General features: G+C 44.9%; 1 protein-coding gene across 1 annotated transcript in view; it reads right to left on the bottom strand.

The window, feature by feature from the left end:
- The window catches only part of ATP6V0A4 (ATPase H+ transporting V0 subunit a4), a 47739-nt gene extending 25607 nt beyond the window's left edge, over positions 1–22132 (bottom strand). Inside the window, 9 exon segments of the mRNA XM_049774419.1 lie at positions 3354–3566; positions 7717–7810; positions 8855–8937; positions 12667–12793; positions 15039–15133; positions 15983–16108; positions 20641–20735; positions 20979–21057; positions 22016–22132. Coding sequence (XP_049630376.1) covers positions 3354–3566; positions 7717–7810; positions 8855–8937; positions 12667–12793; positions 15039–15133; positions 15983–16108; positions 20641–20735; positions 20979–21057; positions 22016–22132 — 1029 coding nt within the window.
- Positions 22133–27977: the final 5845 nt, after the last annotated feature.

The raw sequence follows: 27977 nt of genomic DNA on the forward strand, positions 1-27977 counted from the left end.
CTTTGCATATGGGAGTCTTAAGTTGGACTTCATGCAAAAACATAGAAACTCACCCACTTTTCTAATTTCCTCCAGGTCTTCCAAATGTCCCCAACCCTTCTTCTAATTTCATATCTTCTTAATTACCTCCTTGAATTTCAAATTTCACCCAATTTTGCACTTGATCTTAGCCAAAAGGCTGAGAAGCGATCAACCCAATTTTGGATCTACAGCTGAACACATTAATTCTCCCCAAAATCTGGGCCTCCAGTCTACATTCTCCAGATTCCCAAAACTTAGGAATTATTAGACTCAACTTTTCCTCTGACCCAATGAAGCACCAAAATCTTCCAACTTGTTGCTTTCCTTTCTGCCTGCCAGTTCCCACCTCAGCACCCCAGCCCACATGAGTGACTGAGTTTCACCATCTTCCTCCTGTCTATCCAGTTTATGCATCTTTCACTCCACAGGGTTTAATCCTGTCTTTAATAAAAAAAAAAAAAAAAAGCTCAATTTGATCACATAACCCTCTTACTCACAACCCTTGGAGTGTTTCCTGTTACCTGAAGAATGAAATCCATCTCTAGTCCTGTAATCCAGACTCCTTTATAAAGGTGACTTAATCCTCCATTCCCATCACCACCCCCACTGATTCTCGATGGAAATCTGCCAACTCCACCCAGCTGCCTCTCTTCCTCCTATCTGAGATGGGCAGTTCTCCAGACTTAGCATCCAGAAAACTCTGGTCACTACAGACCTCAAACACCTCTGATCATTTGAATCTTGGTGGAACCAGCTAAATAGTTCCTAATCCTCACCCTAGGTGGGCACCGTCCTCCTATTAGTACCATGAGAGAAGTGTGACCACCAACACCACAGTGCAGAGGAGGAGAATAAGATACAGAGAGGTGAAGTCACTTCCCCAAGGTCACACAGAAAGTGGAGGAGTTTCTTATCTTGCTGTTAAGTATGATTACATGTGTCATTTAAAGACTATAATTTTCTTTCTTTCCTTTACTTATCCAAGCTAATCATAATACTATTCCCATAAGAATATCCTCCTCATTTCCTACCTGCATTTCCTTCCAGACCTATCTCATTCTATTTTTTTAATATTAGAAGGCTGAAGAAACTACAGCTAGTTCTAGAGTGCCTTATAAAAACATGGCTCCTGGAGCTCGAGCAATAGCACAGTGGGTAGGGCATTTTCTTGCACATGGCTGACCTGGCTTCAATTTACAGCATGTCATATGACTCTTTGAGTACCACTAGGAGTAATTCCTGGGAAAAGAGCCAAGAGTTACCCCTGAGCATCCCTGGTGTGGCCCAAATACCAAATAAAAAAAAATGACCACTACCACCACTACCATCACCCACCACCACCACCACCACCACCACCACCAACACCAAAAAAAAAAAAAAAGAAAAATGAAAAAAGAAACATGACTTTTGCCCAATCACAGAACAGTGGTCTGCTTAAAGCACAAATGTCCCAGTGCTCCTGTGTCATTAAGACACCTACACCTGTTACTTCCCATTTAAGGAAAGCATGCACCACATGTGGATTTTTCCTTCCCTGGTGCAGTGCCTTTCCTCTAAAAGAATTATTTGCCAAAAGGCCCGATTAGCAAAGTCAATCATTTGACCCTTTGCGTGGATCATTGGCGGTAATTCCAACATGGCTGTAACATTACATTTTTCTCTCTATGTGGCCACTATAGAAATCCAGCCTCAGCTCTCCTACAGACAAAGAAATGTCAGTACCAAAAGCCCGTCAAAAGTTCCCTGCTGGCTAGTTCGTATAACCTGGCACCAACAGTTTGTTTTTCTGAGTCTAGCTCTATGATGGTAAAACAATTATTTCCGTCCTCCCTAAAATCTACTTTCCGGCTACTACATAGACATCATAAATATCTCTGTCTCTCTCCTCCTAGTTTCTTGAAAAACCTGCTTTTTGCTAAACCAAAAACATCCCCAGCTCTGATTTCACTGCCCTCCAGCAGAGTTCTTTCTCACCTGAAGAACAGCCTTTTAATATGTAAATTTAAGGCTTGTTTCCCCATTGTATTGCTCTCCTGCTCTTTGAGAACACCTTGCATACTGTGCTTATAAAATGTCATCAGCTGAAAAATAAATTTGTCTCTCATCCCTTGGACGAGAGTCCCCATACAATGCATACAACAACAACGACAATAAAAGGGCCAGAAATAGCACAATAGTAAAACATTTGCCTCGCACATGGTCAACCCGGGACACACCCAGCATCCCATATGGTCCCCCGAGCCAGCGATTTCTGAATGCAGAGCCAGGAGTAACTCCTGAGCACTGCCACGTGTGACCCAAAAACCAAAAAAAAAGAAAGAAGGAAGGAAGGAGGGAAGGAAAGAAGGAAGGAAGGAAGGAAGGAAGGAGGGAAGGAAAGAAAGAAGGAAGAGAGGAAGGGAAGGAAAGAAGGAAGGAAGAGAGGAAGGGAGGGAAAGAAAGAAAGAAAGAAAGAAAGAAAGAAAGAAAGAAAGAAAGAAAGAAAGAAAGAAAGAATGAAAGAAAGAAAGAAAGAAAGAAAGAAAGAAAGAAAGAAAGAAAGAAAGAAAGAAAGAGAGAAAGAGAGAAAGAGAGAAAGAGAGAAAGAGAGAAAGAGAGAAAGAGAGAAAGAGAGAAAGAGAGAAAGAGAGAAAGAGAGAAAGAGAGAGAGAGAGAGAGAAAGAGAGAAAGAGAGAAAGAGAGAAAGAAAGAAAGAAAGAAAGAAAGAAAGAAAGAAAGAAAGAAAGAAAGAAAGAAAGAAAGAAAGAAAGAAAGAAAGAAAGAAAGAAAGAAAGAAAGAAAGAAAGAAAGAGAGGAAGGAAGGATGGAAGGAAGGAAGGAAGGAAGAGAAAGGAAGAAAGAAGAAAGAATGGAAGGAAGGAAGAATAAGAAAGGAAGGAAGGAAAGAGGAAGAAAAGAAAAGAAAAAGATTAAAAAGAAAACAGAACAGGGCCCGGAGAGATGGCACAGCGGTGTTTGCCTTGCAAGCAGCCGATCCAGGACCAAAGGTGATTGGTTCGAATCCCGGTGTCCCATATGGTCCCCTGTGCCTGCCAGGAGCTATTTCTGAGCAGACAGCCAGGAGTAACCCCTGAGCACCGCCGGGTGTGGCCCAAAAAAACAAAAACAAACAAAAACAAACAAACAAACAAAAAAACAGAACATTCAAAAAGATCCTTCCAGTGGATCTCTTGCCTTGTTTGTATTACCTTAGAAGCTAACTAGCTCCTGAAAGTCTGACTGCAGGACTGGTGGGCTCCAGGCCTGGGGAGCTGCAGCACTGTGGGATCTCTGTGCTACAGCACTGCCTGGAACTTGCACCTTCCTGCAGGTTCACCGAGCCTCTCACTCACCATGCCTTGCTCTAAGGCCTTCTTGATGCGTGCTGTGTCCACCACCGGGAACCAGATCTCAGCGATGATGCACTGCTGGGTGACATCTATGTTGCACATGTTGAGGACGTGGTAGATGGCCTTCATCTTCTGCACTTTGATGGCCCAGGAATGCCAGTTGGCGGCCGCTTCCTGCAGGAGGCGCTGTCGGTGTGACTCTGTTTGCGTAATGACCTGAGGGAAGAGGGTGGGAACCACACAAGTGGAGATAACTATTGGGCCACTTCCTAGGGACCAAAGTGTTCCTCCAGGGACAAAAGTGGAGATTCTGTCCTGGCTTCCACCTGCTGGGCGCCTCTCAGAATGCTGCTAGGGTTGAAAGTTGTAGGCAAAGATGAGGACCGAACACAGACTTCGCATTCAGGAGGTGGCCTATGCTCTGCCAGAAACGACCCCTAATCCCCAAACTGAACACCCAAACACAAAGAAAAAAATTCTCTTAATTCCAACCCCTCAGTGTTATGGGTTCAAATAGGCCCCTCACAAAGTTTATGGGGCCAAAGAGAGAGTAGAACAGGTAAGACACTTGCCTTACCTTGCATGTGGCTGACCCAGGTTCAATCCCCAGCACTGTATATGTTCCCTGAAGCCCAGCCAGGAGTGATCCCTGGAGTGCAGATCCAGGAGTAAACTCTGAGCATCATTGCTTATGGCCCCAAGCCAAAGCCAAAACAGAGTAAAGTACTATTGACTCTATAACTGGGAACGTGATCTTACTGGGAAATGGGGACTTTGTAGATGGCATCAGGTTATTAGGAAAGGTGGGCCCGCTGGAAGCATGGCAGGGCCCTTATTTTAAGATATTTGGGTATTGAGGAGCAGAGGGAGAACATGTAGAAGGGAAGTCGAAATGAATGGAGTGCCCCATTCACAGACCCATGTACATCTGGCGCAAGTGAGAACCCTCATAGTTAGCTACTGTAACAAAATCACAAAGCCAAGCTGGCTTACAAGTAACAACGCATGCTTTCTCCAGCCACTGGGAATGCTGAGCTGGGGAGCCAAACTCAGAGCATCTCGGATACCATCTAAGACAGACTCTGAATCCAGTCTTCATGGGATACAGGGCAAATAAGCTTTCTTGTAATTCTCATCTGAAGGCAAGTTTTCCTCTGTCCCAATGCCCAGTGATTTTTATTTTTCTGGACTACACCCAGTGATGCCCAGGAGTTATTCCTGGCTATGCGTTCAGAAATTGCTCCTGGCTTGGGGAACCATATGGGACACCAGGGAGTCGAACCGTGGTCTGTCCTAGGTCAGACGCATGCAAGGCAAATGTCCTATATGCTGCGCCACCACCCAGCCCCACAATGGTTACCTCTTTAAGGGCCAGAATGATAGCACAGCAGTAGAACATTTGCCTTGCACAAGGCAGACCAGGGACAGACCCCCAGTTTGATTCTGGGTATTCTATATGGTCCCCTGAGCCTGCCAGAAGCAATTTCTGAGTAAAGAGCCAGGAGTAACCCTGAGCATCGCTAGATGTGGCCTCAAAGCCAAAAACAAGCATGCACACACACACACACACACACACACACACACACACACACACACACCTCTTTTCAAACCATTCCTTGATACATCAAGTGTTCAATATCCAGACTGAAGGAAGCATCCAGACCCCAATATTAACAAAGAAGGCACTTTCTAAGAGCCTGCAAGGGAAATTGGGGCCAGTTTGGAAGTCAAACTTGCTTTTGGTTTTGTTGGGTTGGGTTGGATTGGGGATGGGGGTGCATACCCACTGTACTCCTGGCTCTGTGCTCAGTGATTACTCCTAGTGGGCTTGGAAGACCATATGTGGTATCAGGAATTGAATCCAGGTTGACCGAGTTCAGGAGAAATGAATCTCCTACTCAGAATGCAGAGATGAACTCCCCAGAGATGACCAAGGGACTGGTCATCAGAAGAGACAGGACTGCTCTGTTCCCCTCAGAGCTGACTTGATGAACTTTGTTATGACAAAAGAACAAAGAGGGGCCCTTTGCAGCATCTTCTCTGGATCATCCAGATCCTACACACAGAAATACAAGTCTAACATCTCTCTGATCTTATCTTGGAGTTTTCAAGCTTGAAATATTGGGAGGAAAGGTCTTCAATGGGAATTGCTTCCAGGGAAACTCACTCATACTAGACACAAATGTAAAGGAAGAGAGGCTGCAATATATCTTAGAAAGTATCTTCAAAACATGAACAATCCCCTTTCCAAACACTATTGAGTATGTCCAACCATGTTCTGTGATACAGCAGACACATGCCACCACTAAGATTTAATTTGATTCAGGTTCAAGAAAATTCTGTTCTCCAGCTGTGCAAGTCATGCTTTGTGTAAAAGGGGACATGTGTGGCACAAACTGATGGTACTGGGCTGGCAGGTGAGTAAGGTTTGCAGTCACAGGAAGTTTTTCCAGGCAGCATAGAGCTAGAGGGTATATGATGATACCACTGAGCTGCTATAGAGATGGCTCTCGTGATGCTGCCCAGTGCAAACACTACACAGGAGCCGGAATGATATATAACTGGTGGAGCATTTGTCTTGCACAAGGCCTACCAGTATTCTATTCCCAGCATCCCATATGGTCCCCCAAGCCCAACAGGAGTATTTCCTGAGTATAGAGTCATGAGTAACCCCTGAGCACCACTTAATGTGACCCCTAAAACAAAACAAAATATTACAAAGAGACTTGAGGATAGCTGGTCAGGAGAGCAACCAGCCTTGCAGGGGCCTTGAGTTTAATCCTCAGCATTGCCCCAGATGCCAACTGTGATCTCATAGGCAATGTTATATGGAATCTCTAGCATGAGAAGTATGTGATTTTTGGCATATTACATTCAAGTATGTTAGCACTATGCCCAATCTCCCAGGCACTGCAATTGCACAAATGCTGGGGGAATTATGGGGCCGGAGAGATAGCATGGAGGTAGGGTGTTTGCCTTGCATGCAAAAGGAAGGTGGTTCAAATCTTGGCATCCCATATGGTCCCCCGAGACTGCCAGGAGCGATTTCTGAGCATAGAGCCAAGAGTAACCCCTGAGTGCTGCCAGGTGTGACCCGAAAACCAAATAAATAAATAAATGATGGGGGAATTAAACAGAGTAGATAATCAGTCAAAGTGCTGTAGCTCAGTGGTAGAGTAATATTTTGCCTATAAGGGGCCTTGGTTTTGATCTCCATAATTAGAAGTAAAAGAATTCAAAGCTATATACCTGTGTATTAACAAAAGAAGGTTAGCAGCAGAGGAGAAGGAAGAGACAGAAGCAAAAGGAAAGAAGAATTTTGCTTTTGCTTTTTGCTAGTCAATGCAATTACTCTTCATCTCTGAAGCCTGTATAATATTACAAAGCAAGGTGACAACCATCAGAAATTTTGTTTTGCTTTGTTTTGGGGTCACACCCGGTGGTGCTCAGGGGTTATTCCTGGCTGTGCTCTCAAAAGTCGCTCCTGGCAGGCTTGAGGGACCATATGGGATGACAGGATATGAACTGGGTCCACCCTGGGTTGGCTGCTTGCAAGGCAAATGCCTTACTGCTGTGCTATCACTCCAGGCCCCCCATCAGAAATTTTAATTAAAATTAGTAAAAAGGAATTTATTGGGACCAGGGAAATAACCCAAGTGGTAATATACATCCCTAGCAAATGCAAGGCCCTGAATTTGATTCCCAGCATCACACAGGACCCTAAGAGCACCACCAGCTAGAGCACCACCAGCTCTTGATGGGCGAGCCTCACTTCGAGTGGCTTCGTCTCTAGTAACTGGTGGATGTTACAAGAGTGTGTTGATTGCCTGTGAATTTTAGGATGCCCATGGAACCTTTAGCATTGCTGTTCTTCCTTCCTTCTTTAATTGACTTTGTATTCAGGTACAGTTTAGTGAGTGCATGTTTTATGCAGATGGATTCACAACTCTTCAGACACTGGTGACCACACTAACTAGTTGTACAAAGTTCACTGTTCAACTTCCCCAGCCAACCATAGAATCAGACAGACTAGTCGTCCAACTGCACTTTTTTGTGTCCATCTATAGCCCTGGACCAGCTGCCAACATCAGGCTCTGTGTATGTTTATCAGAGGGAAGGGTTGGAGTAGTGGAGGGTTGGGGCAATTCTAGGATCAGTTCTAAGTCTCTCAAAACATGCCTGACATACAGAACCATCCCCTCTAGTGTACTTCTGAGTGTGCTTTCCTGATTAGGACTCGACTCGACTCTCCTCCGGGTGCTTGCTGGAGACCCTGGGGAGCATTCCATCCAGCCAGGGAGCAAGGGCCCTGGGGCCAGGACTCTTACCTAGAAATAACAGTGCACCCCGTCACCCCTGCACCTACCGTGATTAGATCTTCCAGCCGCACTGTGACTCCAGCCAGGATGTCTCTGCGCTCCGCTGCTGGCTCAGGGCAGGGATAGATGGTGGCGCGAAACCTGCATAAAAACATTCCAAAGACACACATGAGCTGCTGCTGAATTGTATCTGCATGCCCTTGTCTGTTGAACTAGCCACGGTCACCTTCCTTTCTCTAGAAAACAAAATATTTCTTTGGCATTTAGAAAATGAGTCCCAGCCTGAGGGGACCCTCAGCACATGGCTTGCAAGACAGCTGTGGGTCCCTTATGCAAATGTGCTTCACTCAAATCTATAAAACCTGCGCTGAAAAAAGAAAAGACTGCTTAGGCCTTGTTTCTGCCCACTCCCCCATCCCCTCAAAGTATTAATACCTCAATGTTCTCTACTGAGTACTTCCTGCTCCTAGAGGACTGGAGATAAGGCGATTTGTTCTAGATCCTTCTGATTTTACTCTGGATAAAACCAGAAGCAGTTGAGTGGGGGAGTTTTTACTATTCTTTAGATAACTCTGAAGGATGGGAGATTGCATAGAAAGTGTCTACTTTCATCTACCTTTTTGTTTGTTTTGGGGGACACACTCAGTGATGCTCAGGGATTATTACTGGCTCTGCGCTCAGAGATCACTCCTGGTGGGGCTTCGAGTACCATACAGGACCTTGGGTATTAAGTCTGGGTTGGCCCCATACAAGGCAAATGCCCAACACACTCCAGCCCTTACTTTTATTTACCTTAAAATGTGTTAATACATGTTTTCTTAGTTCCTATCCACCACCTCCCCGTTATTCAGCAGTTGCATTTTTGTTTTGTTTTGGTGTAGTTTGAGTTGGTTTGGTTTACTCAGCTTATGGTAAGAGCTGAGTACTTTTTTGTTTGTTTGGGGCCCACACCAGTAGTTACTACTGGCTCTACATTCATGCACTCAATGACCACTCATAGAGGGCTCAGGGACTCTTATGAGGTGCTGAGATCACTGTCCTATCTTTTCAGCCCCCATCAACTGCATTTTTAACACCATCATTTCAAGTGTGGAAAAGTTTTTCTGAAACCTCCAACGGATAACCAAGCCCTAACTATGTGCAGTGGGCTCAGAGCCAGCCCAAAGCATCAACTGTCTCTCTCACCCATCACAAATCTTCTTGATTTTCTTCCTGAGTTGCTCTCCTTGATAAAATATGATGAAGATATTCTTCTTGAGTTCTTCTTTCTGGAAAATCAGAACCAGAAAAATAAAATTGACTGGTAAAAATATGATAACGATATAATACATGCTATAATGTTAAAGTTCTGGTATTTTCTACAAATTAGAAATGTAACAGTGGCAAACAAGTTCTCCCAGTTGATCTACATTCCTAGTTCCTTTAGTTTAGGACAGGCTGGTGGATTGGGACTTGGGGGAGGGGGCTTAAAACCACAGCCTTGCATTTGCTCCAGGATCCACTTTCAGCTTTATCTGTACTTAGATAACCTCTGGAAGAGACGCCCATTGTATGATTTAGATAACTTGAACCCAGCTCCTCTGACTTAACTTCTATAGAATTCCTCCAGTTCAAGCCTAAGTAAGTGTGTGTCTGGCATTTAGCAAAGAGAAAGTCGTGTCGAATATCTGACTCTTGGTCACTCACTGTTTGCCCAGAAGATTCATCTTTGAAGTCCAAATTTGACAATTCACCAAAAAAGGAAAATATGTATTTCAGATGCATTATGAAAGCGTTCAGGAGCCAGAGTGATAGATAGTGCAGTGAGTAGGGTGCCTGCCCTGCATTCAATTGACCCAGCATCCCATATGATCTCCTGAGTTCTGTCTAGAGTGATACCTGAACTTGGAACCAGGAATAAGCCTTGAGTACTGCCAGGTGTAGCCCAAATTAAAAAAAAAAAAAAAAAAAAAAGTGCTCATTTTTTCCCATAAGCTGAGATAGGTGCTCTTTATTCTTTGGTTCAGGGCTTCACTCTTAATTTAAATTCATGGCTAGAAAAGTTAAAATTAATGCAACAGGAAGTTGGAGAGATAGCATGGAGGTAAGGCATTTGCCTTTCATGCAGAAGGTCATCAGTTCAAATCCTGGCATCCCATATGGTCCTCCGCGCCTGCCAGAAGCGATTTCTGAGCATAGAGCCAGGAGTAACCCCTGAGCGTTGCCGGGTGTGACCCAAAAACCACAACAACAAAATTAATGCAATAGTCTCTGTCTACTCTCCAAGCTTTGGAAGAAGGTTTCAGCACACTAAACAGCAATTTGTTAGAATGGACAAAGCATTGTGAAAATACCCAAACCCCTGAAGTCAGCCAGCATATTTCTTTGCATCCATATCATAAAAGCAATGCAGAAGAAAATTAAAATGCAGAGACACTTTTCATAGCATCTATATTCCTGGTGATGTAGTGATACAAAAACAGATAGTGGAGGACAGAACAATAGCACACCATGCCTTGCATGCCGCCAAGCTGGATTTGATTCCTGGCATCCCAAAGGGTCCCCCAAGCCTGTCAGGAGTAACTCCTGAGTTCCACTGGGTGTGACCTCCAAAAAAATAATAAAATATATAGTATCCTATCAGGTCAAGGGAAATATTAGGCATCAGTTGAAAATAATGTGAAATGAGTTATCTCTTTGGTACTGAGCACTGGAGCAGGGGAGAATGATTTAAGACTTGGGGGCTCTCCAACATCCACAAGTCCCTTTTAATCCTTTCTTTTGGGGGGCATTACACCCAGCTATGCTCAGGGGTTACTCCTGGCTCTGTGCCTAGAGCCCTGGCAGGCTCGGGGACCATATCAGATGCTGAAATTCCAACCACCGTCTGTCCTGGGACAGCCACATGCAAGGCAAATGCCCTACCTCTGTGCTGACACTAGAATGAAGGATCCATTCTGATCTTCTATCCCTACTATGACCTTTAACATCCAACAGACAAGTAATTATTTTCAGATACCTGTTTTATAATATATTCTCTCCACAGTGAATATTCTATTCAAGTCAGAATAGAGAAGTAATGAGTCAATGTCATATTTTTAAAACATGGGGGTTTTTTTGTTTGGTTTGGTTTTTGGGTCACACCTGGTGGCGCTCAGGAGTTACTTCTATCTCTGCATTAGTGACTCACAAGTCACTCCTGGCAAGCTCCTGGGACCAAAAGGGATGCTGGGATTCGAACCTGGGTCCATCCTATGTTGGCCACATGCAAGGCAAACGCCCTACCCCTGTGCTATCGCTCCGGCCCCTTTAAAACATATTTTTGGGGACACATAGTGACACAGATAAATTTTTATGTCGTCTCAAGAAAAAGCAAAAGAAATACTTTCTATGCCATTTTTACAACTATGTTAAATCATAACTGTCTGAGACAATAGAGGAAAGAAAAACAGACTATTTTAAATAAATTAACAGCATGGCGGGTGGAGTGGTGCTTATATAAGAAGTTTTCTTTGAGGGACAGCAGGTAGGGCACTTGCCTTGCTAGTGGCTGACCCAGGTTTAATCTCTGGCATCCCCTGCTGTACTTTCTCTCTGACCAAAGTGTCTTTTTCTTTTTTTTTTTTTTGGTTTTTGGGCCACACCCATTTGACGCTCAGGGGTTACTCCTGGCTATGCACTTAGAAATCGTTCCTGGCTTGGGGGGACCATATGGGACGCCGGGGGATGGAACCGAGGTCCGGTCCATCCTACGCTGGCACTTGTAAGGCAGGCACCTTACCTCTAGTGCCACCTTTCCGGCCCCCGAAGTGTCTCTTTAAAAAAGAAATGGTGACACCAGAGAGATAGCACACAGTGGTAGGGCGTTTGCCTTGCATGCAGTTGATTTGAACAAATCAAATCCAGGCATCCCATATGGTCCCCCATGACTGCTGGGAGCAACGTCTGAGTGCAGAGCCAGGAATGTGGCCAGGTGTGACCCAAAAACCAGAAAGAAAGAGAAAGAAGAAAGAAAGAAAGAAAGAAAGAAAGAAAGAAAGAAAGAAAGAAAGAAAGAAAGAAAGAAAGAAAGAAAGAAAGAAAGAAAGAAAGAAAGAAAGAAAGAAAGAAAGAAAGAAAGAAAGAAAGAAAGAAAGAGAGAGAAAGAGAGAGAGAGAAAGAAAGAGAGAGAGAAAGAGAGAAAGAATGAAAGAAAGAGAGAAAGAACGAAAGAAAGATTAAAGAAAGAAAGAAAGAAAGAAAGAAAGAAAGAAAGAAAGAAAAAGAAAGAGAGAGAGAAAGAAAGAAAGAAATAAAGAAAGAAAGAAAGAAAGAAAGAAAGAAAGAAAGAAAGAAAGAAAGAAAGAAAGAAAGAAAGAAAGAAAGAAAGAAAGAAAGAAAGAAAGAAAGATGGGCCAGAGAGATAGCAGGGAGGTAAGACATTTATTTGCCTTGCATGCAGAAGAACAATGGTTCGAATCCCAGCATCCCATATGGTCCCCATGCCTGCCAGGAGTGATTTCTAAGTAGAGAGTCTGGAGTAACCCCTGAGTGCTGGCAGGTGTGACGCAAAAACTCCTCCCCCCAAAAAAGACGAAAGAAATAAATGGAGAGCTGGCTCAATGGGCTGGAGAACAAGCTTTCCTTGAAGGAGCCAGGATTCAATCCCATCACAACATGACAATCCCCCCTCCCCCCCCCCAAGCATTTCTGGCAGTGACTTCCAAACATCAAGCCATTTAAAAGAGAGAAAAAGGGAGAGAAACTATGGGGTCACATAAGTAAACACGGCAAGTAGGATGTTTGGCTTGCACGTGGTGACCCGGGTTCAATCCTGGCATCCCTGACACCACCAGGAGAGATCTCTGCAAAGCCAGGAGGAAGCCTCGAGCAATGTTAGGTGTGTCCCCAATAACAACAAAAGCAATAATAAATGGAAAAACTAGACATCAGCTTCATAGAACTTAAGGCTGAGCTTGAGGTCTGACATCCTCAAACTCATGAAGACTATGGGGTCCTTCTGTTCCTCAGATGCCCACCGTCACAGGGTCTTCCAGCACCACATTCATCTCACTGAACTTCAGGTACACATTTCCTCGGCACACTCGCCAGAGAAGCCTCTCGAAGGAGGCCATCCTCTCCCTGTTGATCACACCAGCCGTGAACCTGGACGATTGGAAGAGGAGACATAGTTGAGGCTCAGGCAATGGGTTGTATGGAGAAGCCTACAATAGGAGTGAAGATGTGTACCCCCAGAATAAGACCACTCATGTGAAGCAGAAAGCAATGACCCAATTCAACTAGGCAGGGGGTCACAATGCCCTCCGGTACCCTGGTCCCAATTGCCCTGAACCTGTTTGACTTCCTGTTTTCTTTTTGATTTATTGGACAATCCTTGATCATTCAATGCCACTTGTTCATTGCGATTCAAAATCAGACAGTCATTAAAGAAAACAAATATTTCCAGTGTCCCAGTGGATTTAAAATGCATAGTATGAGAATAATGCCAAAGACTATAAAGACAAAGGCCAGGAAAACTTGTCCATGGCAGGAAGCTTGCCATAAGAAAGGATGGAAAATGCAGTTAGGACAGAGAAGGGACTAATATGACAATGATAGTAGAAAATAATCACTCTGGACAAGAACTGGGTGCTGAAAGAAAGTAAAGTGCTTTCAGTATTTCAAACCACAGTGCCCAAAAGGAAAAAACGAGAGAGAGAGAGAGAGATAGAGAGAGAGAGAGATAGAGAGAGAGAGAGACAGAGAGAGAGAGACAGAGAGAGAGAGAGAGAGAGAGAGAGAGAGAGAGAGAGAGAGAGAGAGAGAGAGAGAGAGAGAGAGAGAGGAGTCTGCTACAGAGTTGTGGGAGGATAAGAGGGAAACTGGGGACATTGGTGGCAGGAAATGTGATCTGGGTGTTGGAACACTGTATGACTAAAACTCAATCATAAATAACTTTGTAACTATATTTCATGATAATTAGATTTTAAACATTTTGATTTTTTAAATGCCCCAATGTTTGTAGCATTTCTACAATATGTCCTCAAAGTGGAACCTGTTTGTTGATTGCTATACACCTCTATTTTTGCCACTTTCCAGATCTTTTCTTTTAAGGTTTTGGGGCCTCACCTGCCCGTTCTCAGGGCTTCCTCCTAGCTCTGTACTCAGATATCACTCTTGGAAGTGATCAGGAACCATAAAGGGGTTCTGGGAAAACCCAGGTCTGCCACATGCAAGACAAGCACCCTCTGCTTCCTTCCCTGTGGCACTATCTGCTTTAGCCCTGCAGATAATTAGATAATTTAGATCATTTCTAAACCCAACTTTTTTTTTTTTTTTTGGGGCCACTCAGGGGTTACTCATGGCTATGTGCTCAGAAATCGCTCCTGGCCTGGGAGACCATATGGGATGCCAGGGGATCGAACCATGGTCCATCCTAGTTCAGACGTGTGCAAGGCAAATGCCTTACCGCTGAGCCACCACTCTACCTAAACCCAAATTTTTATATTAGCTAAAATGATTCCTTTCTTTGGTATATGACTTTCAATGTATAATAAACCTGTATTGGCTTCTGATTAAATCTATTCTGCACATTTTTTTTCTTTCTATCTAAAATAGGCTCTCTTAGCAGGCCTAACATAAAAACTTAGAACTCTACAATTTACCAGATTATTAAGTCATCAATTTTACTTGGACACTGAATGAAATGCTACCATCTTGAATCACCACACTTTTTTTTTTTTTTTGGTTTTTCGGGCCACACCCGTTTGATGCTCAGGGGTTACTCCTGGCTAAGCGCTCAGACATTGCCCCTAGCTTGGGGGGGACCATATGGGACGCCGGGGGATCGAACCGCGGTCCTTCCTTGGCTAGCGCTTGCAAGGCAGACACCTTACCTCTAGCGCCACCTTCCCAGCCCCGAATCACCACACATTTTGACAGGAATAATCCCATCTGATTTCCAGTACTGTGGCTGACATAATTGCACAGCTTCAGATATTATTATGCTTCAGATATCACACCTATTTTATTGCCACAGTGATCATCCAAAGATGAGGGGGAAACCAGCTAGGAAACAGCTGACAAAGACCCTCTGAATGATGTCCCATCTTTCCCATATGGAAATATAACAACATTGAACCATGTGGACTAAAGAATGGTAGTGTTACCATTCACAGGGAGCTAATACTACCTTCAAACTTGACATCCTGGCCATAATGAAAGGGGATATTTTTGTATAGAGCACCTATGCGAAAAGTTCTTTCTCCTGTGAACATTCATTGATTCATTCACTCATTCATTCGTTCATTCATTCATTTCACTCAGAAATATCTATCCCACACCAAGTACTGGTTAAGCAATAGATGAGGGTCCTGGGACAGGTTGCTTTTGAAATATAGAGTTGACTAACCCCAGCTTTCCAGTCATATATGCAGGCATTGTTCTTAACTCCAGGAGACCGGAAGTGTCTTCAATAAAGAAGTCATCTGCTAAGTTGGCCTCTGTCTGAAAGTCAAAGAATCAGTATTTTCATTTCATTTTTTGGGGAGGTGGAGTAGGAGAGTGTTTGGGGCCATACTTGGCAGTACTCAGAAGTTACTTTTGGCTTTGTGCTCAGAAATTGCTCCTGGGCCATAGAGATATCATGGAGGTAAGGCGTTTGCCTTTCATGCAGAAGGTCATTGGTTCGAATCCCGGCATCCATATGGTCCCCTGAGCCTGCCAGGAGTGATTTCTGAGTATAGAGCCAGGAGTAACCCTTGAGCATTGCCGGGTGGAACCTCCCCCCCCAAAAAAAAAAACAACAGAAATTGCTCCTGGCAGGCACGGGGGACTATATGAGATGCCAGGAACTGAACTCTGGCCGTCCGGGTTATCTGTGTGCAAAGCAAATGCCCTACTCTGTGCGATTGCTCTGGTCCCAGTATTTTCATTTCTTTTCATATATTGAATCTATCTAAAAGTGGTTGAGCCACATCTCGAGTTTTAGTCTGCTTTAAATAAAGTGTTAATTTGCCACAAATCATTAACAAATTTTAAAAATTAGAGTACTCCTTTGTCTGGTAAAAAAAAAAAAAGCCTTCCAGATACACTCAAACTAACTGTTCTGCTTTGTTCTGAATTTGACCTGTCTGGTTGCTCTGTGACATAAATTTCCATGAAAATGTTTTTGCTTTTAATTCAACCAATGTCCGAAGAATTCTACCTATGACACACCTCCCAGCCACCACCAGCTTAGACATGGGACAGAAAGAACTGATTCCTTATTCCTATGCCAATCCAACTAGTTTTCTAAATGGAAATTTAAGGTTCTGAAGTGAAGTGTTTATTTGTCATCAATTCTTAAATAATGACCTCAAAGAAGTCTTGGGTCTTCTTTAGGAGATATTTGAGCTCAGTTAATTCTAAGAAACTTTTCTTCAAGGCCTGTTGGTTCTGGCTGGCTTCCTGCAACTCTCCTTCCAGTTTTTCTAGAACAGTCTGTGGAAGAAGGAAAAAGAGGTAAGTTGAGCAGAACATGAGAAGACATTGACTATTCACCACAACAGATAAGTAAATATCAAAAGAAAATATTCATTGCATCACGATGGAACTGGCAGCTGAGTGGCCTATTGTACTCAATACAATCGCAGAGGTATGCACTAGAGTCACATTCATTCTGTTCAGAGTTCTACCATCAAATGAGAAGGATTAGGAAACAAGGGAACACAGAAGTAAGCCTCATGAAGGAGGCAAACATTTAGGCGAATTGCATGTCTCTCCCCAATTTAAAATATAAAGTAGGGACTAGAGCAATCAGTACAGTGAGTCTGCTAGAAGTAATCTCTGAGTGCAGAGCCAGGAATAAGTCATGAGCACAGCTGGTGTTATCCAAAAACTAACTAAAGAAAGAGAATACAAAGAACTAGGGTACGTACTTTGCATGCAGGCAATCCTGTTTTCCATCCCTGGAACCAAATGATCCCCCAAATATTGGTAAAAATTATGTATATGAGTGGGCCGGAGAGATAGCATGGAGGTAAGGCATTTGCCTTTCATGCAGGAGGTCATCCATTCGAATCCCGGTGTTCCATATGGTCCCCCGTGCCTGCCAGGAGCAATTTCTGAGCATGGAGCCAGGAAAAACCCCTGAGCACTGCCGAGTGTGGCCCAAAAACCACAAAAAAAAAATTATGTATATGAAAAGAACTGGAAATAGCCCCAGAGGATTGTCAGGTGTGGCTCCCAAATAATAATAAAAGAACAAACAAATATACAAAATGCTGGGGTACTAAAGCAGTAGAACAGTTGTTTTGCCTGGATGAGACCCTGGGCTCCATCTCCAACCCCATAAAAGAAAACAGTCATAAAATAAAATATGAAAATGTTAGATTCAGATACTATGAATTCTTTCTATTCCAAATACATTGTAATGGTCAAATCCAAATACATTTCATAATAATGCCTAAAAAGTAAATTCCTTAAAAACAAAAATCACTAGTTACAAAAGTTTCCACAGAAGCAAGGACTTAAAAGGCAAGTAAACAAAACAACATCAACAACAAAAGAATAATTTCCTTTCCAAAATGGGCAGAAAAATGAATGAACCTCATTAAGATATCTAAAGAGCAGAAAAATCGGGGCCGGGCGGTGGTGCTAAAGGTAAGGTGCCTGCCTTGCCTGCGCTAGCCTTGGACGGACCGCGGTTCGATCCCCCGGTGTCCCATATGGTCCCCCAAGCCAGGAGCAACTTCTGAGCACATAGCCAGGAGTAACCCCTGAGCGTTACCGGGTGTGGCCCAAAAACCAAAACCAAAAAAAAAAAAAAAAGAGCAGAAAAATCACAAGCAAAATCAATAGACATAAAGTCACAGTGGTGAGATTATTTTTGTAGAAGAGTGCTTAGCGGGCCCGGAGAGATAGCACAGTGGTGTTTGCCTTGCAAGTAGCCGATCCAGGACCAAAGGTGGTTGGTTCGAATCCCGGTGTCCCATATGGTCCCCCGTGCCTGCCAGGAGCTATTTCTGAGCAGACAGCCAGGAGTAACCCCTGAGCAATGCCGGGTGTGGCCCAAAAAACAAAAAAAAAAAAAAAAGAAGAGTGCTTAGCAAGTACTTATTGGTGGTGGTGATGGTGGTTTGTTTATTTGTTTGTTGTTTAAGCACACTGGCTATCCTTAGGCTCTATACTCAGGAATTACTCTTTTTTTTTTCTCTTTTTTTTTTTTTTTTTTGGTTTTTGGGCCACACCCGGTAACGCTCAGGGGTTACTCCTGGCTATGTGCTCAGAAGTTGCTCCTGGCTTGGGGGACCATATGGGACACCGGGGGATCGAACCGCGGTCCGTCCAAGGCTAGCGCAGACAAGGCAGGCACCTTACCTTTAGCGCCACCGCCCGCCCCAGGAATTACTCTTGGCGGTGTTCAAGAGAGCTAGGTATCAAATCAGATGCTAGGTATCAAACGTGGGTCAGCTAGCCAGGTAAGCACACTGCTCACTTCCTATCACCCTAGTCCCAAGATTTTTTTTTCTTTAAGTAAATCAAAAGGTATTGTTTTCACTGCAAATAAAGTTTAAGGCATTATTCCACAAATATTGGGTAATTGAGGAAAAAGATAAATTGAAAAATCTTAGAAATGTAAAACATAGCTTTGAAACTTAAAATCCAAACAATTAAATCTACTCAACTAGGCATCATTTGTCAACACAATTCCAGAGTGAGTGTAGCATATAATTTAGGGAAGGCACTTCCACAGTGCTCTGGGGCTACTCCTGGTTCTGTGCATGGGAATGACCTCTGAGAGTGCTTGGGAGCTATAGGTGGTGTCAAGATTCAAACCACAGTTGGTCACATGCAAAGAAAGTATCTTAACTTCCCCCGTACTATCTCTCTGACCCCTGTAGAAGATCATTTAGACTACGAAAGTTCATTTTTCATATATCCAAATACCCATCAACAATGGAATGGTTAAGGCATGATGTGACTTCCCAGCCCGTCCCCTCCCCAACCCTCCACCCTTAACCCCAGGGGGCCATCATTACCTGAAATTTGAAACTAATTTCAGGGGCACAAAATTGGAATTCAGGAATAGGAGAATCCCATTTATTGTTTGTTTGTTTGTTGCTGCTCAGGGATTACTATGAGCAGTTATTCTGACAGTGCTCAGGGGATCATATGAGATGCCAAAGATTGAACCCATATCAGGCACATGCAAGGTAAGTGCCCTGCCTACTGTACCTGCTGTACATCATTTGCCCCCCCAAAAACACTTCTGCCAAGACACAGATGGGATAGGATTAAAGCATAAGCCAGAATGACATCTCTGAATCCACAAGGACTGGAGTTAAGGCAGATGAAGGGCTGTGGGGCTTCTAATGAACTGCTATTGGGAAACATGGGATAAGGCCAGAGTTAGAGATGGAGAGATTATCTGTATAGGTCAGAAGCTTTTTCCCTGGGCCTGCATGGGGCTCAGTGGTAGAGCACAAGCTTCTCAGGAGTGAGGCCCTGGGGTTGATTCTGGCACCAAGAAACAAACAAACAAACAAACAAAAAGAAAAAACCCTACCAAAATTTCTTCCCAGATATCCAGATTGTAAAATTACAACATTCAAGCTATCTCCTATGGCATTAGCAATCCATTATCTCTGCTGAAGTATTAAGATACATACAGTAATTGCTTCAAAAACTTCAAGAATTTAAGTTATCTTAAAAGACAAAGAAAACAGAGATAAGGCTCGGCTTAAGGAAATGCCTCTCTCCCTGCACACCCCCTTTAGCAAGCTCATTTCTTTTGGAAATTAGAAAAAGAAAAAAGATGGGGCCTGGAGAGATAGCACAGTGGCATTTGCCTTGCAAGCAGCCGATCCAGGACCAAAGGTGGTTGATTCGAATCCAGGTGTCCCATATGGTCCCCGGTGCCTGCCAGGAGCTATTTCTGAGCAGACAGCCAGGAGTAACCTCTGAGCAAAAAAAAAAAGAAAAGAAAAGAAAAGAAAAGAAAAACGGGCCCAAGAGACAATATGGTAAGACAGTACTTGCTTTGTACATGTCTGATCCAGGTTTGATCCCCAGAACCCCATGCTATCTCCTGAGCCTACCAGCAGTGATCCCTGAGTACAGTCAGTAGTAACCCCTGGGCATTGCCAGATGTAACTAAAAACAAAAACTGGAGGGGTATGTTGCCACACCTAGAGATTCTCAAGAGACCATGATGTTGGGTGCTAGGGATCAATCCCAGGGTTTTGCCATGCAGAGATTGTGGTCAGTCCTTGAACCCTTATTACAGACTCAAACTTCAACTTTTTATCAAGATGTCCAGGGCCTAGGGGGCTGAGCAATGACAACACAACAGGTAGGGTGTTTGTCTTGCACATGGCCAATCCCAACCTGACTTCAATCCAGCATCCCATATGACCCCCAAGCTTGTCAGGAGTAAGTTCTAAGTCAAGAGTAACCCTTGAGCACTGTCAGGTATGGCCCCAAAACATACAAACAAAAAGATGTCCACGGACTTTCATGATCAACTCAACCAACCCTTGGGCTCCTTTCCCCCAATCCCCTATTTTAGAAGCTTCTGGAGGCAGTCTTATTTCAGTTCTCTGCCAAACAACTCTATAGGCAAGCACTACAGAGGTTTGGAGACCACATCTGGCTGTACTCAGGGATTATTTCTGGCTCTATGCTTAGGGATCACTCCTGGTGGGGTACAGATTACACTGTGGGGACCTGGAAACAGAACTTGAGGCAGCTTTAGGCAAAATAAATGCTTTCACCTCTATACCAACACTTTCTAAAAGGAAGAAAACAGAGCAGGGAGGAGAGAGGCAGGTCCCATCAGCCAAAATGACCTTCCCTAGGAAAAACTACTGTGTCTCTAAAAGTTGCACACAGAGGTTTTCCTGGGGGGACGAGCAGGCAATCAAGAAATGTTCCCCACCACTCCTCCACAATAGAACACCACCCACATGATGGCTCCCCACAAGCTCCCCCATAATCTTCCAGCTGTCCTTAGCTCTGGGACAAGTACTTACCTCCAAGGCAATCATTTCTCGAGGTAGAGGGGTTGGAGGGACCTTCTCTGATGGTTGGATCGCAATCTCATCTTCCATCTCATTTTCAAGAAAACCTGCAGGATGACACCCCCACAGAGTCTCATAAAATTGCCTTTCCTCCTTCCTAAGAAGTGGGGCCCAGTAGGACAGCCACCCCTGACCTGCTGCAGCTCCCCCATCTTACCTCTCGTTCTCCCTACCCCATTTCCAGGGTCAGCTAGAGTGGTATGGCCCACTGGGACATGTTTGGCACTGAAGTTTGGGGTTCTGTCCCCCTCCCAGCCAACATGTAGGCATCAAGTAGAAAACTGGCTTACGGAGAATCCGCTCCAGGGACTCACATCTTCTCACTTCATTCACAAATTTCCTTTGGAAGCTGTTCACGTTCGCATTTAACTAGAGAAGAGAAAAAGGAACCATTGGATCCACACTTCAGTAGTAAGATGCAGCTTCTTACCCTGGTTTTCCTGTTGGAAACCAGGACTTGGCTGGAAGCACCTTTAGCCCTTTAGCATACATCTCCATGCACAGGATAGACCCACTATGCTGTGATGAGTTTATTGACTTATTCAATGAATATTATTGTCCAGAGATTAAACTGGAGTCTGCCCACTATGAAGTAAGCACCTTAACCCCTGTGTTAACTCTTTGACCCATATCATGATGACTTTATACTTAACATCCCACCCCTAAAGTCTTCCACTCCCTGTGCTTCTAGAAAAAATTTTCTGACAGCTAACATCCCCAGCTCAGGGTGTTGAGAAGAGTCATCCCCTGCCAGACCTGGTGCAGGGAAACAATGGGGGTCCAGGCACAAGGCCTGATCCTTTTCTGCAAGAGCTGAATGTTGCCTTTGATGAACAAGTAAAGAGCCTAATTCTCTGCTCTAGGCTCTCAAGCTTAGTGAGGATCTATTTACTCACCAACCCTAGAACTAACCCCCAATGCACCCACTAGAGCAACTATCCTAGATGGCCCCTCGAGTCCTCAGGCTGTTAGCCCTGGAAGTAGAGTAGTCTGTCCTGGAACCCAAGTTTGGTCACCTCGCCTTAGATGACCATGGTTTTTTTCCCAATGTTCTGTCAATGCAACTCAGGAATTACACATCATGGCCTATAGCACTTCAATGCAATGGTGTCTATAAATCATCCAGCAAATGTGGAGCAACTGCATTAGTGTCAAAACATTTTGGTGGAGGTGGCCCAAATGGAGGATGAATGCTTTTGCAAGTCATCGGTCCAATCATATCACCAACTCTGGTCCAGACCAGAAGAAACATAGATGCCCATCCAGTTCAGCTCAAGCTCGTCTTTGAGCACATCTTCACTTTGTCTCCCTTGAACCTGGCACTTACATCTTTGAACTGAACTAGTCCAAGTTCTCCCAGCTCAGCCACACAGCAGTAGGCAGCCTCCACCTGGAGAAAGAGCTGTGACAAGCACATCTCCTCACTTCGAAACACAGAAGTCATCTTGCCTTTGCGGTGGTCTGTAGAAGAAAAGGAGCTTTTTGAGGCCACATGGGTGAACAACTTGGTCCCAGGGATCTCCTGCATCACAACCCGAGATGTGAACTCAAGGTTTATTCCCTTTGGAGAAGCCTGTGTTCTCTCTTAGACATGTGTCTGTCTTTGTCTGTTTCTTTATCTAATAGAACTATTTTCCTTTAAAAAAAAATTTAAGGGGATCAAAGCAATAATACAGCAGGTAGGGTACTTGCATTACATGTGACCACCTGGGTTTGATCCCAGGCATCCCATATGATCCCTCAGGCTCACCAGGAACGATTCCTGAATACAGAGCCAGAAGTAACTCCTGAGCATTGCTGGGTATGGCCCCAAAACAAAACAAAACATAACAAACAAACAAAAAAGTAAATGTGGGCCATAGTAATAGGACAGCAGGTAGGGTACTTACCTAACACATGATCAACCTAAATTCAATCCTGGCACCCCATATATCACTTGAGTCTGCCAAGAGTGATCCAGAGCACTGAGTATGCTCCCCCCCAAAGTAATAATTAAATGTACATAGCACTAAGGGTGAAAGGTTTTATCAGTTAAGTTAAAATTTCAACCGAGTGAGTGAAAAACACAGAACCAACTCCTGAGGGTTTTTTGTTGGGGGAGGAGACCACATCTAACTGTTCAGGGCTTACGCCTGGCTCTAGACTCAAGGAATACTCTCAGCAGATTTGGGGGGACTAAATGGGATAGTGAAGTCCAAACCCAGGTCGTCAATGTACAAGGCTGAGCATCCTGCCTTCTGTACATTGTTCTTGCCCCTTCAGATATATTCTTAGCAATAGCACTATAAAATGTACTTCTTTTCCATAGAGCGATGTGTTTAATATCTATCACAGTTTGTATTATTCATGTCCAGAGCCCCAGATTTTCACCATTATATATATTCAGATAAATGTGGTAAGATATATGAGGGAAAAAATTGATGCACAAGAATTAGTCCAATAACATATGAAAGAATAAGAAATAGCTCTCAGTTGGGGGCTGGAGAGATAGCATGAAGGTAAGGCTTTCATGCAGAAGGTCATTGGTTCGAATCCCGACATCCCATATGGTCCCCCGTGCCTGCCAGGAGCAATTTCTGAGCACAGAGCTAGGAAAAACCCCTGAGCACTGCCGGGTGTGATCCAAAACACACACACACAAAAGAAATAGCTCTCAGCTAAATAACCTAACAAGGGTTGTAGTTGGGTTAATTAAATTTTTTTTGTGAGGGCCACACCTGGCAGCACTCAGGGATTACTCCTGGCTTTTACACTGAAAGTTCGCTCCTGGCTTAGGGGAACATATGGGATGCCAGGGATCGAACCCGCATCAGTCCTGGGTCAGCCACGTGCAAGGCAAATGTCCTATCACTGTGCTATCACTCTGGCCCCAGGGTTAATTAATATAGGCAAGGCCTTGCATAATAAGATCCACACCAGTTTCAATCGCTGGCACCTCATATGATCCCCATGTTCCACCAGGAGTGAACCTGAGAGCAGAGTCAGGAGCAAGCCCTGAGCACCACTGGACATGGTCCCCCCAACAAACAAAAATAGATCTAAGATCAGCAAAAATGAAATCGTCGTGACTGTCATAAATTGGGAAAAGGACTGTCTATGGTCCACCTGCTCAAAGATTTTTAGAAAACCCTTAGAAGGCCTTTGTATTCCCCAAAGCCAAACTAGAAGCTCCACCAATCAATCAGGCAGGGTGAATATTACCTTAACTTCTGTCCACACTCACAATGAGAACAAGATTTCCACAATGAGGACACCGGCAGCTCCCTTCTGGGACTCAGGGCCACCAAGATCCCTGTATCTCCCAGGGATAAGAAACAAGCCATTGGCCTCCCCTCTCCATGCTCTCCCTCCTTGCACAACTCTGCAGAAATTTCTCCATCCAGTCTCTGTCCCCTGTCCACACTGCTCTCCCCTAGACTTACACCCTCCCCTGTGGGCACCCTTCTCCCGTCCTCCCCTCGCCTACAAGTTTCTCCTTTGAGTTCCACAACAGGGTCCTAACTTTATAGCAACCTTTCCAAATGCCCACTCCCACTCCCCCATAGCCCAGGTGCAACCTCCGCCTGTCTGTGTAACCAGATCACAGCATGGTCAGAGGTGGCCCCGCTGTACCTCAGTCCCCAGCCAGTTCAGAATTCACTTCCGGACTCAGGATTAGAAGCTGAAATACATCCCTTCTCCCAGAAGCTTCCTCCGATCTTGGGTCCTCTTTTGCACGACTTCCTACAGCCAACAGAACCTCTCATGCTGCCCTTTCTGAGCAATAAGGCTGCATTTTCCTAGACAAGAGACTAGCCGAGCAAGCTGTTTGCTCCACACACCCCAAATTCCCTACCCAGACTTGGTCCAATGGGACAGGAGAAGCCGGGAGCCTCGGGGCTGGCTGGCAAGTAGCAGCCAGGCAGGACCGGCCGAGACTCCCCGGGCTCCTTGTCCAAAGAGCCCAGAGGCAGCTCTGTTGTATCAACACTGGCTGGTCCTCGGTGACGCCTGGAACCTGCCCCACCGGCCAACCCTGTTCAAACCCCTCTCTGACCCAGCTGTGTCCTCAGCCACGACCTTGGGGTCCCCACCTGCAGCTGGACTCTCCCCAGGAAAGGTAATTCATACACACCCTGCATGCACCCCTCTTATCTCACAGCCTCCAGGTTTGGGAAGATAGATTCTTGAGGCTCCAGAAGGATCCCAGAAAAGCTGCCTGTGTGCTGTGCACAATAGAACCTTCCTCAAGATAACCAGGACATTGCCCGGGAGAAGGAAACCTCGCCAGATTGACAATTAAGTTCCAAAATGCTTCACTTGCACAAGAGAGTTGGCAGGTGGGGCCTTATTATGATCCCATGTGGGGGCGAAGAAACAATACAGTGCATAGGGCAATTGCCTTGCAATCTGCATTTGATCCCCAGCACCACAGACAGTCTCCCTAAGTCTCACTAGGAGTGATCTCCTTTATGCAGAGCAAGAAGAAAACCCTGGGCCCAGAGAGATAGCACAGCGGTGTTTGCCTTGCAAGCAGCCGATCCAGGACCAAAGGTGGTAGGTTCGAATCCCGGTATCCCATATGGTCCCCCCGTGGCCTGCCAGGAGCTATTTCTGAGCAGACAGCCAGGAGTCACCCCTGAGCAATGCTGGGTGTGGCCCCAAAACCAAAAAAAAAAAAAAAGAAAACCCTGAACATTTCCAGATGTATCCCCACTTCCCTGGCCCCATCACAGTTTCTGGGTTGATCCAGTGACTCTGGACACCCCATAAAGTCTGACCTCTGGGCTTCTCATTTACTCAGTTCACAGGCTCAGGAGAACAGGCTGAACTGAGGGCAACGAGCTAATCAGATGCCTTCCATTACTGAGGTTTCACAAAGCTGTGTCTCAGGAAGGGTGCTCAGATCCACCACATACACACATGTACCCATGGGGTACCCACAAAATCTCCTAGAAATCCTAGGAATATACCCTAGGAATACAAAAATACAATTCAAAAATCTCTTCCTCACACCTATATTCATTGCAGCGCTATTTACAATAGCCAGATTCTGGAAACAACCAAGATGCCCTTCAACAGAGGAATGGCTAATGAAACTGTGGTACATATGCACAATGGAATATTATGCAGCCGTCAGGAGTGATGAAGTCATGACATTTTCCTATACGTGGATGTACATGGAATCTATTATGCTGAGTAAAATAAGTCAGAGGGAGATAGACACAGAATAGTCTCACTCATCAATAGGTTTTAAGAAAAATTAAGGACATCATTGTAATAATGCCCAGAGACAATAGAGATGAGGGCTGTAAGGACCAGCTCACAATATGAAGTGCACCACAAAGAGTAGTGAGTACAGTTAGAGAAATAACTAAACTAACTACTATCATGAATACCTCAATGAGTGAGAGTAGTAAAATGCCTGTCTTGAATACAAGCAGGGTTTGGGAAGGGTGGGGGCACTGATGGTAGGAATGTTGAGGGGGTGTTCTGCTTATGACTGAAACCCAACTACAATCATGTTTGTAATCATGGTGCTTAAATAAAGATTTTATATAAAATAAAAGAAATAAAAAAAATTACTCATACAAATGATATGTCAAGGGGCCGGAGAGATAGCATGGAGGTAAGGCATTTGCCTTGCATGCAGAAGGTTGGTGGTTCGAATCCCGGCATCTCATATGATCCCCCGAGCCTGCCAGGGGCGATTTCTGAGCATAAAGCCAGGAGTAACCTGAGAGCTGCCGGGTGTGGACCAAAACAAACAAACAAACAACAACAAAAATGATATGTTAAATAAAAATCTCCTGGGGCCTGAGAGATAGCATGGAGGTAGGGCGTTTGCCTTGCCTACAGAAGGACAGTGGTTCGAATCCCAGCATCCCATATGGTCCCCTGAGTCTGCCAGGAGCGACTTCTGAGCATAGATCCAGGAGTAACCCCTGAGTGCCGCTGGGGTGTGACCCAAAATCCAAAAAAAAAAAAAAAATCTCCTAGAAAAATCCATTTCGTGGACTTTCTGCTTTGTTATTTTGCAGGTTTTATTTGTTGTTGCTTTTTCCTTTTTTGTTATGGAGAAACTTAAAGTATGTGCAACACTAGGAGAAAAAGATAAGAGTTCCAAGGGTCATACACTTACCTTCCTCAGTAGTTAAAGGTTTGTTTTGGTTTGGGGCCTATATCCAAGATTAGTTCTACACTCAGGAATCACACAGGAATCACTACTGGCAGGGTTCAGGGGACTACGTAGGGTGCTGGAGATCAAACCCCAGATTGCCCCCCACCACTCTGTACAAAGCAAGTGTCCCCACTCATTATACTACGTATTTTTGCAGCCCCAGTTGTTTTGTTTTTGGGACCCATCCAGCAGTGTTCAGGAGTTACTCCTGGCTCTATGCTCAGAAATTACTCTTGGCTGGGGCCAAAGTGATAGCACAGCGGTAGGTCATTTAACGCCTTGCATGTGGATGACCCGAGACAGACCTGCGTTTGATCTTCGGCATTCCATATGGTTCTCCCAAGCCTGCCAGGAGTGATTTCTGAGCATAGAGCCAGGAGTAACCCTGAGCTCTGCAAGGAAGGAAGGAAGGAAGGAAGGAAGGAAGGAAGGAAGGAAGGAAGGAAGGAAGGAAGGAAGGGGAAGGAAGGAAGGAAGGAAGGAAGGAAGGAAGGAAGGAAGGAAGGAAGGAAGGAAGGAAAGAAAGAAAGGGAAGGAAGGAAGGAAGGAAGGAAGGAAGGAAGGAAGGAAGGAAGGAAGGAAGGAAGGAAGGAAGGAAGGAAGGAAGGAAGGAAGGAAGGAAGGGAGAGAGGGAGGGAGGGAGGGAGGGAAGGGAGGGAGGGAGGGAGGGAGGGAGGGAGGGAGGAAGGAAGGAAGGAAGGAAGGAAGGAAGGAAGGAAGGGAGAGAGGGAGGGAGGGAGGGAGGGAGGGAGGGAGGAAGGAAGGAAGGAAGGAAGGAAGGAAGGAAGGAAGGAAGGAAGGAAAGAAGGGAGGGAGGGAGGGAGGGAGGGAGGGAGGGGGTAGGAAGGAAGGAAGGAAGGAAGGAAGGAAGGAAGGAAGGAAGAGGAAGGAAGGAAGGAAGGGAGGGAGGGAGGGAGGGAGGGAGGGAGGGAGGAGGAAGGAAGGAAGGAAGGAAGGAAGGAAGGAAGGAAGGAAGGAAGGAAGGAAGGAAGGAAGGAAGGAAGGAAGGAAAGAAAGGAAGGAAGGGAGGGAAGGGAGGAAGGGAGGGAGGGAGGGAGGGAGGGAGGGAGGAAGGAGAGGAAGGAAGGAAGGAAGGAAGGAAGGAAGGAAGAAGGAAGGAAGGAAGGAA

This window comes from Suncus etruscus, chromosome 1 (assembly GCF_024139225.1).
Source record: "Suncus etruscus isolate mSunEtr1 chromosome 1, mSunEtr1.pri.cur, whole genome shotgun sequence".
In the NCBI taxonomy this organism is placed as follows: Eukaryota; Metazoa; Chordata; class Mammalia; order Eulipotyphla; family Soricidae; genus Suncus; species Suncus etruscus.